This window comes from Peromyscus maniculatus, chromosome 4 (genome assembly GCF_049852395.1).
Source record: "Peromyscus maniculatus bairdii isolate BWxNUB_F1_BW_parent chromosome 4, HU_Pman_BW_mat_3.1, whole genome shotgun sequence".
Taxonomy (NCBI): Eukaryota; Metazoa; Chordata; class Mammalia; order Rodentia; family Cricetidae; genus Peromyscus; species Peromyscus maniculatus.
The window spans coordinates 16,142,105-16,157,960 of NC_134855.1; the positions used below are offsets into that span (position 1 = coordinate 16,142,105).

A 15,856-nucleotide genomic window follows, 5' to 3' on the forward strand; every position below is an offset into this window, starting at 1 on the left:
GAGGCAGAGGATAAGCCAGGCCCAGGAATAGGTATAACCTACAGAGGCCTCTTCATGTAACCTGTTTCTGCCAGCCAGGCTCCACCTCCTGAAAATTCCACAGATTCTAACCTGGGAATCAGACTTAAAACAGCCTTTGAGGATGTTTCTGATGCAAACTGTAAATACTTGGTGACCTATCCTATTAGTAAAGATTCCCTAGTAAGCACTGGATCTGCCTATTGTGCCAAGAATAGACAAATCAACCAATAAGGAGTTGCCCATGAAGGTTTTTGCTTCCTTCTTTCCTTCATTATTCTTTTCTGCTTTTGTTTAAAGCAGTTACTCCAGAAGAGAAATAGAAGATATCCAAGTTGGAAATACTCAGTTCATAGTTAATGGGATCTTATGTGTAGAATTCATAAAGGATCAACAAAAGTATTGTCAGCCTGGCGGTGGTGGCGCCCTCCTGAGTGCTTAAGGGAAGTTCCTTGTCTGTGTACCCTGCACAATGGGCTTTAACAGCTTAGATTGTAAAACATCAGTAGCGAACTTCTCTCCTCCGGGGTCCTCCCATTGTGCTGTAAGCCTGTATTTAAGACCTCCTCCCTCCTTCAATAAACGGCATTTGGCATTCAAAAATAAAAAAAATTTAAAAAACCGATAACAACAATAAAACAAAACAAAGAAACAAACAAAAAAAAGATAGAGCTGGAGACCGATAGAATTAGATATAAAAAGAAAATCTCAGAAATAAACCATTGCTTTTGTTGTTAGTTGATTTAAGGCAACTTTTCAGTAAATGGTACTGGGAAAACTTAGTATTCATATGTTGAAAAATGTGGTCATTCCATATATATGTAAAATGGATCAAAGAACTGAACATAATAGCCAAAATTATATACTTTTGCAAGGTAGTAAAACCCATAATCATACTACTAACAAACAATGCAGAGGTAGGAGGATCATGACTTCTAGGCCAAACAAGGTTACATAGTAACATCCTCTCTTAAAATAATATAATTCCTAATGGCTTGGTGATTCAGCAGTTTTACCCCAGATATATAACCAAGATGTACAAAACAGACCTGAATAGCACTGTTTATTGAAGCACTGTTCCTAGAAATAACTCAGTTATCCTTTATTACATCAGTGAACAAGAAGTCTATCTATTCAATAGAATGCCATTCAGCCATGGTCAGAAACAACACACAGAGATATGACAGTTCAGGTAAACCTTGGGGATATAAAGTGTATAAAGGTAGACACAGTCAGGCAGTGGTGGCACAAGCCTTTAATCTCAACACTGGGGAGGCAGAGGCAGGCAGATCTCTGTGAGTTAGAGGCCAGCCTGGTCTGCAGAGCTAGTTCCAGGACAGCCAGGGTTACAAAGAGAAACCCTGTCTTGAAAAGCAAAACAAAACAAAAAAACCTAGACAGAAAGCATAAGTACTATAAACTTCCATTTATATGAGATTCCCAGATAGGAAAATCAGAGACAAAATGTACATTAAATGATGTTTAGCAGGTATTGAAAAGATCAGTGGTGTTTGGGCATGATGATTGTAGAGTTTTTGTTTTGGGCAGTGAAAATGTTATTGAAACAGTGGTGATCATTATTTTACATTATGTAATTCTACTGATTTATACACTTAAAAATTAGAAGGCCAAGTATGGTGGCACACTTAGAAGGTAGAGGCAGGAGGAACTCTGAGTTCAAGGGTGGCCTGGTCTATGTAGTGAGTTCCAAGCCAGCCAAAACTACATAGTAAGACTCTATGTCAAAAACCAAAATAAACCTAAAATAGTAATAATAATAAAAAAGATAGTAAAATAAAAATTAGAGGGCTGAGGGTGTGACACAGTTCATGAAATACCTAGCATTTTCAAATTTCTGGGTTTGATCCCCCATACCACATAAACTGCATATGGTAGGGCAGGCCTGTAAACTTTAGTCTCAAGAGGTAGAGGTGTGGGATCAGAAGTTGAAGGTTACCGTCGACTATGACTATGGAGTGACTTCAGGGCCAGACCTGGTGCATGAGACTGAAAAAACAAACAAACAAACCAGGAATGCAATATTTTATGACATACTATACTAAATAAACAATGGAAAGAATAGGCGTGTAGGGATGTCCTTTAGTGGTAGAGTGTATGTATACTTAGCATATATTTGTGAGGCTCTGGGTTCATCTCTAATACTCCTTCCCAGTATAAAAATTATTCTTTCACACCAGTACTTCTCCCCTTCATCCCCAACAAAATGTGGCCATAAACTCCACACAGACTTATCATGTCTGTTTTCACATCAAATTAAAATTTCACCATTTCTCTGCTGTTAAATACTGTTCTTGTGGCCAGTAAGGTGTCTTATTGAATAGAGTGTGCTGTACTGAAAATTGGAGTGCTAAGTCTTCATCTGAAGCAGCTGGGAACCTACAAAACCAAGGACTTGAGGAGCTGCCACCTAAGAAGTGCTGAGGGCAGATGTCAAGACTGAGAAATGTGTGAGTGGGTTTTGCACCAGATTTAATATAGCAGAAGAAAGGGTGAGGGGAACTTTTCAATATTCAAACATTATAGGACATCAAACTACCCAACATATATATGTGCCTGATTCCTCAGAAAGACAGCAGAGAAAACAAAGTAGAAAAAAAATAGGATGAAGAAGCCATGATAACGTTTTTAAACTGAAAAAAACCAGTAATCTACAGATCTAAACAAACAAACAAAACTACTCAATAAAACCCAAGTAAGCAAATGGAGAAAGCACCACACTGAGGTACATCAGGCAGAAATTGTCCAGAACCAGAGACAAAGAAGTTCTGAGACTGACCAGAGCAAACCTATGGTTGCATATTGACAGACGCCCAGGGCCTGCTGCCAGCCTAACCTGCAGTGTCTGTATGTGGACGAGAAGAGGTCATCATTGTGCCAGAGGAAAGAAGTCCAAGAAGAAAAGGCCAGCTCAGAGAAAGTGTGAAACTAGGTGTGGTGCTGCGTGTCTATAATTCTAGCACTTGGAAGGCAGAAACAGGCAGGTCTCTAGAGTTCAAGGCCAGCAAGGGCCACACAGTAAGACACTGTCTCAAGCAATAAAATGATTATAAAAGCTGTTCTTTAAATTTTTTTTTAAAACTAGATTTTATTGATTGAAGACTAGTACATAGATATTTCAGTCTGTACACAATTTTAATACATGTACCAAAAAACTAAAAGGCATGTAGTATGCTTATTTAAGTTATTCCAGTGATGTTCCATCTTAAAGCTTGGTGGAAATTTTTCCCTAAGGGGTCTCACAACATCATCAGATGCTAGTATCTTTACTTTGGCTCACTTAACAGTTTTGCCATATACTACATAGAGTTTTATCTTTCATAGCATAGCGTATCTACAGTTGTTAAAGATTTTAGAGACTTTTTTTCTGTTATTTTGTTCGTTAGTTTTTTCTTGAGACTGGGTTTCTATGTAGTCCTGACTGTCCTGGAATTACATAAGCTGGCCTCAAACTCAGAAATCTTTCTTCCTCTGCCTCCCAAGTGATGGGATTAAAGGCATACACCACCATGCCCTACTTGGCTCATAGTTTTGACTGGACAAGGATCAAAGTGTGATTTTATTTATTTTAAGGAAACAGTTCTAAAAACATGAGACTAGAAGTAATTTAAAATATTTGAGACACATTAAATGCATGGCTGAGACTCCAAATTTTTGTTAAGTATGCTTTACTCCCCTACATTAGATACCTGAACCAGTCACAGCCTCCCATGGTTCAGTATCCCACTACCTCTGCTGGTGTTTTTACTTCTTCTTCTTCTTCTTCTTCTTTTTTTTTTTTTTTTTTGGTTTTTTGGGACAGGGTTTCTCTGTGTAGCTTTGTGCTTTTCCTGGAACTCACTCTGTAGACCAGGCTGGCCTCAAACTCACAGAGATCCACCTGCCTCTGCCTCCCGAGTGCTGGGATTAAAGGCGTGCGCCACCACCGCCCGGCTGTGTTTTTACTTCTTAAAAAGTCATTTACACTTAAAAAATGGGATTTCCCCCTTTTTTAAATCTTTCTGTTTACTAAAACCTTGCATTCAGAACATAATTGATAAAGAATATTCCTCTGGATTGTAGAAGAATAGAATTGTACAGGAAGGGAGACCGGGACTACTGATGGGCATGATGGCATGATGCACTCTTAGTCAGACGTGGCCTCGTCACTTCCTGTCTGGGTTTCTGCAGGCAGATCTTTAGTTATTTGGTTAGTCACCTTCACCTTGCCTGTTCACCCTTCTTCTCTTTGTTTTTTTTTTCTTTCTATTTGTTTTTGTTGATGATTTATAACCCCCCAGTACACACACACACACACACACACACACACACACACACACACACACACACACACACACCCCACGCCCTTTTTTTCTTTTTTTTTTTCCCCTTGGTGGTAACAAATTCAGTCAACAGCCTTGATAATGTGCACTTGGGCTCCTCCTTTGATGCCCGTTCTGTGCTGATTTTCCTCTTGGTTCTTGTGGCACGGAAGGCATGTGTGATGCTGAGGCCTGTTAGGAATCTACACTGCACCCAAACTCACTTTAAATTTTTTAAGAGACAAGAGGTTGTTTAAATCAAGGAGACATAAGATGGAGTTGATACAGATTTATAAATAAATTATGACAGCAATAGCACAGAGAAAGGAAGTCAAAATGGCATTTAAGTAGACTAGAGATGAATAATGTTTTTTAAAATATTTTTTATTATTTGAAATTATATTATAATTTTATCAGTTTCCGCCTTCCTTTTCCTCTTTCCAAACTCCCCCCCCCACACTTACTTTCAAATTCATTCTTCTTTTCTTCAATTATTGATGCATGCATATGTATATATGTATGTATGTATGTATGTATGTAATATATAATAGTATATATTCCTAGATATATACAGACAGCCTGCTCAGTCTGTATAGTGCTGCTTGTCTGTATGGGTTTTCAGAGCTGTCCCTAGGGACACCATTTCTCCCACTCTCAGCATTCCTTAGTTCTATAGTTCTTTGTCTAGGATTGAGTCCTTGTGAGCTGTTTCGCACACATGTTAGTTAGTATGTCTGTTGGTGTCATCCGTGTTCAGTTCATATTTTGTCAGCCATATTGTTGCAACATCCTGGATGCAGTTTCTCTGACATTGCTAGGAGACACAACCTCACAGAAAACTTCACGTTCCCTTGGCTCCTAGAGCTTCCCCCGTCTTCTGCAGTCATCCTGAGCCTTGCGTTGTGTTGTAGATGTGTCAGTTAGGACTGGGCTCTGCAGCTCCTCAGTAGCTGGGGTTTTCCTTAGTGCTCTCCACCTGTTCTTGATGAGGGATTAGACTACTGGGGCAGAAGGGTAAGTATTTAGAATGTAGTTAGTAATTTTGCTGATTTAGGAGAACATTTTTTAAAGATTTATTTTTAATTATGTGATGTGTCTTTGTGTGGGTATATGCATATGAGTGCAGGTGCCCGAGAAGAACCTAAGAGGGCATCAGATTCCCTAGGCGTTGGTGTTAATGGGAGTCATGAGCTACCTGATAGAGGTGCTGGGAACTGAACTCAGGTCCTCCACCAGAGCATATGTGATTTTTAACTACTGAGCCATCTCTTTCCAGCACTAAAGATTGTGCTCTTTAGAGAAAGTACTAAGAAATACAGCCTTAAAGAAAAGTAAAGCGGAATCAGGAAAAGCAGTGTATGTAGCTGCCATGCAGGAAGTTCATTAAACCAGATGAAACAAATAGAGAACATGGAAAAGTGGAGTATTTAAACCACCTGTGTCAGCAGTCTTGGCTGCAGAAAGAATGTGCTCTCTGATGGGAAACACGTGTGCACACACACACACACACACACACATATACACCATCAGTGGCGCCTTAGAATGAAGATAGACGTGGTATGAGAGACAGAGTAGAACACACTTTTGCTGTGCAGATTATAAACCTTAAAGTCATATTCAAAAGATTAACTGTTAGAACTTTCAGAAACTAAAAGGAAGATCATTTTAGCAATTACATAATAAACAACTGAAAAGAAAATTTACAAGAACGTAAGCAGCCCATAGAAAATGAAATAACAGTTTTAAATGTATAACAGTACTCAGCATTTAAAACCTGACTAAGATAGCATTGTAATGTTGAAATTACCTGACAAGGTCCAGAGCTGAAGGAACATGTATTAATGGGTGAGTTGGATATATCCTGGGTCATACCAGTAAAGTGGAATCCTGGTAATTCTTATGTGGCTGACCCCGGCACAGGCAATGAAGGAAACATTGTATTGTTTAACACATCTTTAAATAGCAAAAAATGAGAAATAGCTGTATGTTCCTCAGCTAGGAATGTAGCATCTAGGGCTAGTTTTACCTCAGCTAAACACAACCAATGAGGTGTTGGAGAGATGGTTCCACATCTAAGAGCATTGACTACTCTTCCAGAGAACAGGGTTCAATTTCCAGCACCTACATGTTGACTTAATAGTCTATAATTCTAGTCCCAGGGGACCTGATACCCTTTTCTACTTCCATAGGCATGCACTCAGCCAAAACATGTATAGTATAAAACACACATATCCATTCATATATAGTAAGATGGGGGAAAAAAATAAAGACAACAATTGAATGTTACATGTTATCTTTAAAGAAGAATTAGAAATACCACACTGAACTAAAAAGGAGTTGTAGAGGACTTGTGGAATGATGTACACTATTCTAAATTATTCAAGATCCCCACTGTTGGATTCTACAAGTATTGAGATGTGCATCAGAAAGCTAGATACTAAATTCAAGAGCCACTTTTTTATCTATCTATCTATCTATCATCCAATGTTCTGCCCGCATGTATCCCTGCAGGCCAGAAGAGGGCACCAGATCTCATTACAGATGGTTGTGAGCCATCATGTGGTTGCTGGGAATTGAACTCAGGACCTCTGGAGGAGCAGCCAATGCTCTTAACCTCTGAGCCATCTCTCCAGCCCTCAAGAGCCACTGTTGTTGGGGGCAGGGTTGAATGACAAAAGAAGAAAGCTGTATGGTTGTCTCTATGGTGGGTGTGACAAAGACTTGAGTTGTACTTGGAGACTATACAGCCAACTGCTTTGAAAAGTATACATACCACTGCTTTTCCTACTAGAAGCTCCTGCTTTTTGTTCTTTCATGTCTTAGTCCTATGAGTTTCCATTGGCTAAAATATTCTCCAGTCTGTGAGCCAACCCTCTCATACTCTGCCTTCCTCCTATCTGGAGCACACACACACAGGTTGATGCCATGAATCTGTGTGTGTCTGCACGCACATGTGTGTATGGGTGCATGTGTGCCTGCCATCACTTTTCTGAAAACCTACAGCTGTCTTCCAGTGTCATTTGTCAATGTCAGTGACATGGGATTGGGCATACAGACTCCTCTTTAGAAGATGGACATCCTAATTAATATCAGATGTATTGATGTGTGTCTAAGGATGAGTATTAAAATCCAGTGTTTGGACTCTGAGAGAGAAAGGTAGTACAGATAAGGTCAATACAAAGATGAGAGTGGGGAGACTTGCCTTTAAGAGCAATGGCCGGGGACTGGAAAGATGGTTTAGCGGTTAAGGGCATTGATTGCTCTCCCAAAGGACCCCAGTTCAAGTCCCAGCACCCACATGGCAGTTAACAACTCTAGGATCTGACACCTTCACACAGACTTACCTACAGGCAAAACACCAATGCACATAAAATAAAAGTAAGTAAATTAGAAAGGGGGGGGCAATGGCAAAGGAGCAATGTCTGGCCTTTTGGGTGTACTTGGGTTTTTGTTGTATGGAGCTGTTAGCCTGGCCTGGAGCTTCTTGGTCAGTGTCTTTTAATTAATTTATTATTATGATGGTGATGATGTAGGTAATATGATGTGTATAGAATCTACAAGGAAGCAGAACCAAGAGCTAATGAAATACGCTCAGCACCAAAGAATACAGAAGCAATAATATGGCTGAATTGTTATCTGTAGGGCAAGCTTGCCTGTTGCCTATTCTTTTCTCCTTGTTTTAAAGTCTACATGTGGATGGTTCTTACTGAGCAATCCACTCCGTTTTCCATGTGCTCTATGACCATGGTTAGCTCTCCAGTGTCCTTTATGGAGCAGCTGTGGCCTGGATAGGCCCCATATTCATGTTAGAACTGTTCCTGGCAAACAGTGTTGGTTATGACAAGAAGCCTGGGGGCCATCTAGTTCAGGGAGGGTAGAAATTGGCAAATTCTTCATCAGGATGTACACATTATATAGGTATATGTGATTAGAGCGGAGTTTCTTCCAATCTGAAGGGCTCCTTAGTTGGGACAAAGGCCATGGGCCCTTGAGACATGATTCTACTCCTCTCAGCCTGACTTCAGTTGAGTGGGTTCATTGTTAATTCCTCTTTTAGGCTGGGAGCATAGGTTCTCTGTGGTTTGCACCAAGAACTAAGTCATAAGTGGTTTCTCTGGGTTGAATGGCTTTTGTATTGCAGGATGCAGAGGGCTCAACATGTTTGCATTTGGCTGCCAAGAAAGGCCACTATGATGTGGTTCAATATCTGCTTTCAAATGGACAGATGGATGTCAACTGCCAGGTAAAGTCATTCTGCTGTTCAATCGCATAGCTGTCCCACCTCCTTCATGGCATCACCTCTTGGTTCAGATCCTTAAAGGTCCACAAGTCCTAAAAGGCCTTGTCTTAATTTTTATTGCTGTGATAAACACCATGGCCAAAAATAACTTGGGATGGAGAAGGTTTTTCTTATCTTACAGGTCACACTCCTTCATTGATAGAAGTCAGGATAGGGACCTGGAGGCAGGAACTAAAGCAGAGACCATGGAGGAACATTGCTTACTGGCTTGCTTCCCATGGCTTGCTCAGCTTGCTTTCCTGTATATTCCAAGACCACCTGCCCAGGGGTAGTAGTGCCTACAGTAGGCTGGGCCCTTTCACATCAATTATGAAACAAGAAAATGCCCCCACAGATTTGCGTACAAAACCAATCTGATGGAGGCATTTTCTCAACTGAGGTTCCCTCTTTCCAGATGACCCTAGTTAAGTTGACTAAAAAAGTGTCTAACATGGGCCTCATCCCCACATTCTCCACCTGCTCTGTAGGGCCTGTCTGCAATACTTGGCTGATGGCCCCATCCTTGGTATTACGCCAGGTCTCCTCATGTCTGTTTAGTATCTCCCAAACTCCCATGCCCAGCCTGGCTTCCACCCTCCCTCCTAGATTTATTTGTTCCTTGGCATTGGCATTGTCTCACCGTGTGTGTTTACCGACCTGACTCCCCTGCTCCCAGTCATCAGGTTGTGTTTCAACAGTTCAGGCACACAGTAGATATCTACAAATACATGTCAAGTCCAGCAAATGATCTCAGAAGAGGTAGCTTTAAGATTGTTCTATACACGCCATAATAGGCCTTTGATTTTTGGTTTGGGGCTGCATTTCCATCTCCCTCATCTCTGGCCTTTTAGCCCAGGCACTTCCTGCCATTTTGCTTTTGGCCTGGCTCCTTGTACTGTCTTGTCTGTGATCTTCTGCCGCATAGACTAGAAAATAGCAGCTTGTAGTTGGGCCCCTTCCTTCCTTTTTCATTATCTAAAAGTAGCATGGCCTGATTTATTTAACTGCCCCTAGCATTATATCTTTATTCATCCTGTTGGGTTACAGTGAGGCATTCCATTCCTTGTCACTCTGGGCTGGCCTTTGATGCAGCTTGTGCGTCTTTATGTCCCCATTGTCTCAGATGATGCCAATAGTCAACTATAGAGAGATCACCTTCATTTGTGGAGGCTCTGTTTGTCTACAATGATATGCAAGTGTGGGTGTACAGGAAAGACCTTTGGAGGTGTTGGAGAGGAGACTCTCCCACCTCCAGACTGATGAGTGATAACAGACCATGCAGTTTCTGCAGAATACCTTTTCTGGTCTAAATGAAGCTACTTAACATGCATTGATCTCAACCATAGTAGTAGGAGGCAACTCATGAGATTCCTAACGGACCTTGCACATTCTGCAGACATGATTGGTTTTTCTGACCTTGGCCTTCCAAAAGAGGCAGTGGCAATTACCTCTATGCCTGATATTAATCAGTCCATCTGCTGGTTGGTCTTGTGCTTAGTCATCAGTAGGGCCAAAAGCGTGAGTGAAACATTCTATTCATGTTTCCCACAAAGTTTGCTATGGGTCCTCTCTGGGTGTTGGTTCAGGCTAACTGAATGTTCAGTCCTGACAACACTGTTAGCTGGAGCAGAGTGGCCAGCCAATAGCCCACCTCTCTTATTGCAAAGGGGCTGGGCCTTTGGTGGGAGCTAGGTCTTGTACTTTGACTTGCCAGAAAACAGCTCTCCAAGGAGAACTTTATGAGCAAACTTCATGAAGTCATTCTCTCACTTGCCGTCTGTTGGTGCTATCTTTTGTCTCTTACACTCAGGATGATGGTGGTTGGACACCTATGATCTGGGCTACTGAGTACAAGCATGTGGACCTGGTGAAGCTGCTGCTGTCCAAAGGTTCTGATATCAATATCCGGGACAATGTGAGTATTTCATGGTGGTTTAGGAACGTTAAGGACACAGCCTCTTAGAAAGCTGGAGGGACCAGGTCACTGGGCAGCTCCCTCCATCTGAAGGGCTTTTGATCTCTGAAATGGAGTTCTAGCACATGATGGCTACATCTCACTCACTGAACATGGAACCTGTATTGGGTCCCTGTAAATCTGGCCTCTGTGTAGTGTTCAGGGGTGTGTAGCTTGTGTGAATCATTGTCCTGTACCTTTTCTGCTGGCCCATGTCCCTGAATGACCTGGAGGAGGAGCCCAAGAAAGGTCACTAGGAACCAGATCTCATGTAGGGGCCATGATTATGTCGGCTCTACAGTAGCTATTTTGAAAGAGAAAGAAATGTGAATGTACTGATATAAGATACGCTGTGGATGCCCAGTTTTATGGAGTCAGTTCATTTGCCCAGAAATTATTAGAGAAATAGTTTTGTTATCCCATTAGATATTATGTGACTTTTCCTGTGGATAGTTGAACAAATGTCTGTCATCCCAGATAAGAGCACCCATAACAGACCAAAGAAACAATTGTACATATCTATTGCTTTCCAGAAGGAGATGCAAAGATTCAAAAGATTCAAAGATCCCAAGGACAAACTGATCCACCAGAGTTTACTTTGGGAAACCAGTGAATTTATTAGGGTAGACCCTCAAACATTAATCTAATGAAGACAGTTGCTTAACAGACTTGACCAGAGACTGATCTGACCTGGCCGATTCCTTCATTGAAATTCCCTCTTCCCAGGTGATTCCCTCTCCTAGGTTGTGTCCAGTTGACCATAAAACCGCCCAGCACAGATGTGTTGCCAGCTGTTGGTATGCAGCCACCAGCAACAGAATACCTTTATGCTTGTGGGACCTTAGAGCCCTCCCCTCCCCAGCCAGTAACTCCTAGGAATGCAGTCTACTTCTGGCCCTGCGGTTCTCATTTAACAACCTGATGGCTTCCAAGAACGCCTTTTTCCACCCATGCACTGTGCCCTCATTCAAACTCCTTTAACTGCTATTTTTATTGTTCTTCCAGATGCTTTTCCAAATCTGCAAGTTACTCAAGAGTTATATAATGAAGCCTTGTTACAGAGAGGGGACAAAATCTCTGAAGGGCTACCCTAGTCCATTCTAAGCAAATTCAAGTTGAGTAAAAAGTAGGAACTAAAAAAGAAATGTTAGAAAGGTCCAGTATAGCATGAAAAGATGCTGTCACTTACATGAGTTGTGTTTAAAAGCAGTGTTGGGTACAGTTACATGAGTGGGAGACATTAGTCCTCTAGCCTTCCATAGTCAGCCATCTGGCTTTATTTTAGGGTACTGCTGAAGTTCCTAAGTTTTATTATTTTCTTTTTTTTAATTAGGTGTTATATTTAGGGTTGGGGTATACATATAACAGGGCTATATAGAAGTCAGAGGACAACTTTCAGGAGTCATTCCATTTTTTTCCACCTTTATGTGAGGTCTGGGGATTACACTTAGGCCATCACACTTCGACAAGTGCTTTTTCTTGTTCAGCCATCTTGCATCTCACAGGCCCCCAAATTTTATATTAAGTGTTGTTCAGTTCTTTGACTTGTGCAGCTTTGTTGAGAAATGAATACCACTTAGCTCTGAAATGTTGGTGGCTATTCCTGCAATATGGAAGGATTAGGTAACTGTCAAGTTTGGCTTTTGGTTTTGTTTTGTTAGTTAGTTTATTGTAGACAGGGTCTCATTTATCTCTGGCTAGCCTGGAACTCAATATATTGACCAGGCTGACTTCAACCTCACCGAGATCTGTCTGCCTCTGTCTCTTTCGTTTGGGGATTAAATGCATGTGTCACCACACTTAGCCCTTAAGTTTGTTATTTGTATAGTATGACACTTCTTTGTTGACATGTAGTTGCATACTACGTGAACTTAAAGTTCATGGTGAAGATGGTGAACATAGCCATTCTCACACTGAAGCTCTCCACGTCGGCCTTCTTTCTGGATCTTACCATTTGTCATGGTTTTATAAAAATGGAGATTAATCCTCGGTGGGAGTGACTATCCTGGGTTCACTGTATACTCTGTTGGTGGCTCGTTCTATTTATGTGGCTATTTACTGATGCTCTATTGGTAGACACATGGCTGTTACAGAGTTGGTGTGAATATTTGTGCCCTGACTTTCCCCAAATGAGTCCTGTAAATGGAAACTATCTAGAGCTGTTTCTCGCTTCTGAGAGTCTAGGTACCTCCATGTCCTCCCCAATGATTAGTAGGTCACTTCTTTATAGTTTTAGACACTAGCATAGGTAGAGATATCATCTGGTGGTTTTAATCTTCATTTAATTTTTTTACTGTTGATATTACTATCTTCTTGTGGACTTTTTTGCTGTCTCATGTTTTTTATTCAAGGATGTATTCAGATCTTTAGCTCATGATTTGTTGAGTGGCAGCAGTTTGTGTGTGTGTGAGTGTGTGTGTGTGTGTGTGTGTGTGTGTGTGTGTCTGTTTTTGTTTTTGTTGTTGTTATTTCCCCCTTCTCAAGATAGGATCTCACTGAGCAGCTTTGGTTGGCTGGAAACTTGCTATGTAGATCACACTGGCCTGAAAAAGTGCAAACATTAGAATATAGTTTATTTTTGTGTAACTGTGGGTCCTGCTTCCTTTATTCTATTTAAGACACTGTTGCTTAGCTGGACATGATGGTTTATATTTCTCACTCCCAGCACTTGAGAGGCTGAAGCAGGTGAATTATTATGAATTCAACCAGGCCATTCTGGGCTAGAATAAAACCCTATCTTAAAACAAACAAACAAACAAACAAAAAAAAAATGATAAGGGGTTGGGGATTTAGCTCAGTGGTAGAGCGCTTGCCTAGCAAGTGCAAGGCCCTGGGTTCAGTCCTCAGCTCTGGAAAAAAAAAACACAACAACAAAAACAAAAATCACTGCTTAACTGAAGGTGATTTTCTCCTGTGTTTTTACATTGGCATATAGTTTTTAGCTTTGCATTTAAGCCTGTGGTGTATTTTGAGTCAATTTTTGTATATGGTGTGAGGTGTGGATGAAGTTTTTAGTTTTTTGAGGCAGCGTTTCTCTTTGTTATAGCCCTGGCTGTCCTGGAGCTCGCTTTGTAGACCAGACTGGCCTCAAACTCACAGAGCTCTGCCCACCTCTGCTTCCCTAGTGCTGTGATTAAAGGCATGCACCACCACCACCTGGCTCTTTTTTTTTTTTTCCTTCCCATGTGAGCATTTGCCAGTGGAGAAAGCCATCCTTTTTCATAGAGCTGGCAGGACAACTATCAAGATGTCCTCATAGAAAGGGGGCCAGTCCAGCCTCATACATCCTCGCTGAGGCTGATGCAACACATGTGGCAAAAAAAGCCTTGTTTCTTTCTGTCTTCCACCTCAGATTTGAGGGCATGTTTCTCTACGTTACCTGTGAGGCCTTCCTGAGCCTTCCTTGGTCACACGTCACTGCTGAGCTTGAACAGCTTCACTTAGGGGAAGCCTGGGCTCTGGGTGGCTGCTCCTCTCTTACTGGACTTCTGCCTCTGTTGTTGCTCCCTCCTGCCGTTCATGCTGAGCTCCTCACTCTTCATGGCAGAATAGTCTTCATCCTGCCTCATCTTTGGAAGATACTTCTGCTTGGTGTAGCGTTCTCTCTGGTCAGTGGGTTTTGTGTTGTGTGTGTTGTGTCGTAGGGTCCTTGCTAGGAAGTTTTGGAAACTGTTGTACTTTTTCCTTGTTTCTTTGTGTGCAATAAATTATTTTCCTTCAAGCTATTCTGAGGACTTTGTGATGTGCCTTGGTGTTACTTATTTCTGTGTATGTATAGGTTGATTGGATTCCTTAGATCTGTGATTTAAGGGTTTTGTCATTTTTTGAAAATTTCTTCAGATGAGCCTTCTGCTTGTGTTTCAGGGACTCTAGCTGCATGTGAATTAGACTGTAAGAGCTTGTCCTGTAATGGCCTTGGATGGTCTTGTCAGCTTGTGGAAACTGGCTTTCCACAAACCTAATCTTACGTTCACCTGGTTCTTCAGTGTCCTCTGCTTTACTGCTCTTCTTCATTCATTTCACCTTAGGCATAGTTTTCAGCTCCGGAAGTTCTAGAGTTCTTTACTGTGTGTTGGTGGGAAAAGAGTGAGGGGTTGTTTTTTTATTCCTACCATGTCTCTACTTAGCTTCTATCAGGTGCTTAATGGCCAGATCTGCCAGTTTAGTGTCCATACCAGTTCTGATTTGTCAGTGGTCATTTTTACTGCCTGTTCATGTGGCAGGGGCTTGAAGCCGGATGTCAGTTTGCTGTTAACTTCTGTGCTCCTGCGTCCTTTTTTGTGATAGTCGTTGATTGATGTGAGGTCTGTCTGATTACATTGTCTTATGTTCTCTGGTCTGGTCAGTCGATGGCAGTTCTCAGTGCAGGATGGTAACTACCCCTGCCAAAGTGGGTCCTACCTGGGTCTCACCTTATGGTCTAGAGGTAGATGGTGCTTCCTGCCTGGCTGAAAGACTAAAGATGTTTTGGGTGTTTTCTCACAGGTCTGCGGTGTCCCTTAGTGGGAAGCCCAGTCTCCACAGACTCATGTAGCAGTGTCTTCTCTTCCGGCTCCCTTGGCCATCTCCTCTGTTGCCTGTTTAGAATTGATACCCATGATTTCACACTGCTGTCTCTCATTGCTTTCTGGTGGGAGAGCATGTCCACTGAGGACATGAAGCTGCTCAGAAGTGCAGGCCAGCATTGTAGCTCTGTAGAGTAAGCAGTCTCCTCAGAGGAGGAGCCTAGAATTTGAAAACAGTGTCATCTGGCTAAACGGCACAGGTCATTCTGATAAGGAAAAATTGCCCTGAGGAGGCAGGACCTTGTCTGAGCTCTCAGATGTGTGTGGGATGTAACCAAATAAAATCAGAGGGCTGAAAACCACTGAGGATGGCAACCAGAGAAGAACTCAAGATAGCGACAGAATACTAATGTTTACTAAAAGGAGTTTGCTTTTAGTGTTTCCTTTAGAACTAGATGAAACAATAAAGCCTGTGCTTGGGGCAGTTTGTGGGTAAGGATGATATACAGTACACTCTGTCTCTGGTCTGTTTTTATGTTTTGAGTGTTCATTGAATTGAAAAGCCCTGACTGCACCTTAGCATGTGGACATTGGAAGGCAGATTGTTGGAGAGCACCAGAGTGTTACAGATGGATGTGACCCCTGAGGGCCTGCAGAATGGGTCCCTGGGATGTGACTTGGCATTGCCCCCTTGCCAGAGAAGGCAGCTCTGATACCATGGGGCCTGGAATGGCTTCCCCTACAAGGACTCTCCAGCAACTAAGGGGTGGTCAAGCTAGAC

General features: G+C 41.9%; 1 protein-coding gene across 20 annotated transcripts in view; it reads left to right on the forward strand.

Annotated features, from left to right (window-relative positions):
- Ehmt1 (euchromatic histone lysine methyltransferase 1) overlaps nt 1-15,856 on the forward strand; it is a 174,022-nt gene that overhangs the window by 139,005 nt on the left and 19,161 nt on the right. For 19 of the 20 annotated variants that reach the window (XM_076569286.1, XM_076569288.1, XM_076569297.1 and 16 more), the window contains 2 exons: nt 8,479-8,580; nt 10,427-10,531. In XM_076569286.1, the coding sequence (XP_076425401.1) occupies nt 8,479-8,580; nt 10,427-10,531 (207 nt within the window). Of the gene's footprint in view, nt 1-318; nt 469-8,478; nt 8,581-10,426; nt 10,532-15,856 lie in introns of those variants that run through there. The other variant, XM_042275195.2, reaches the window with a different exon arrangement.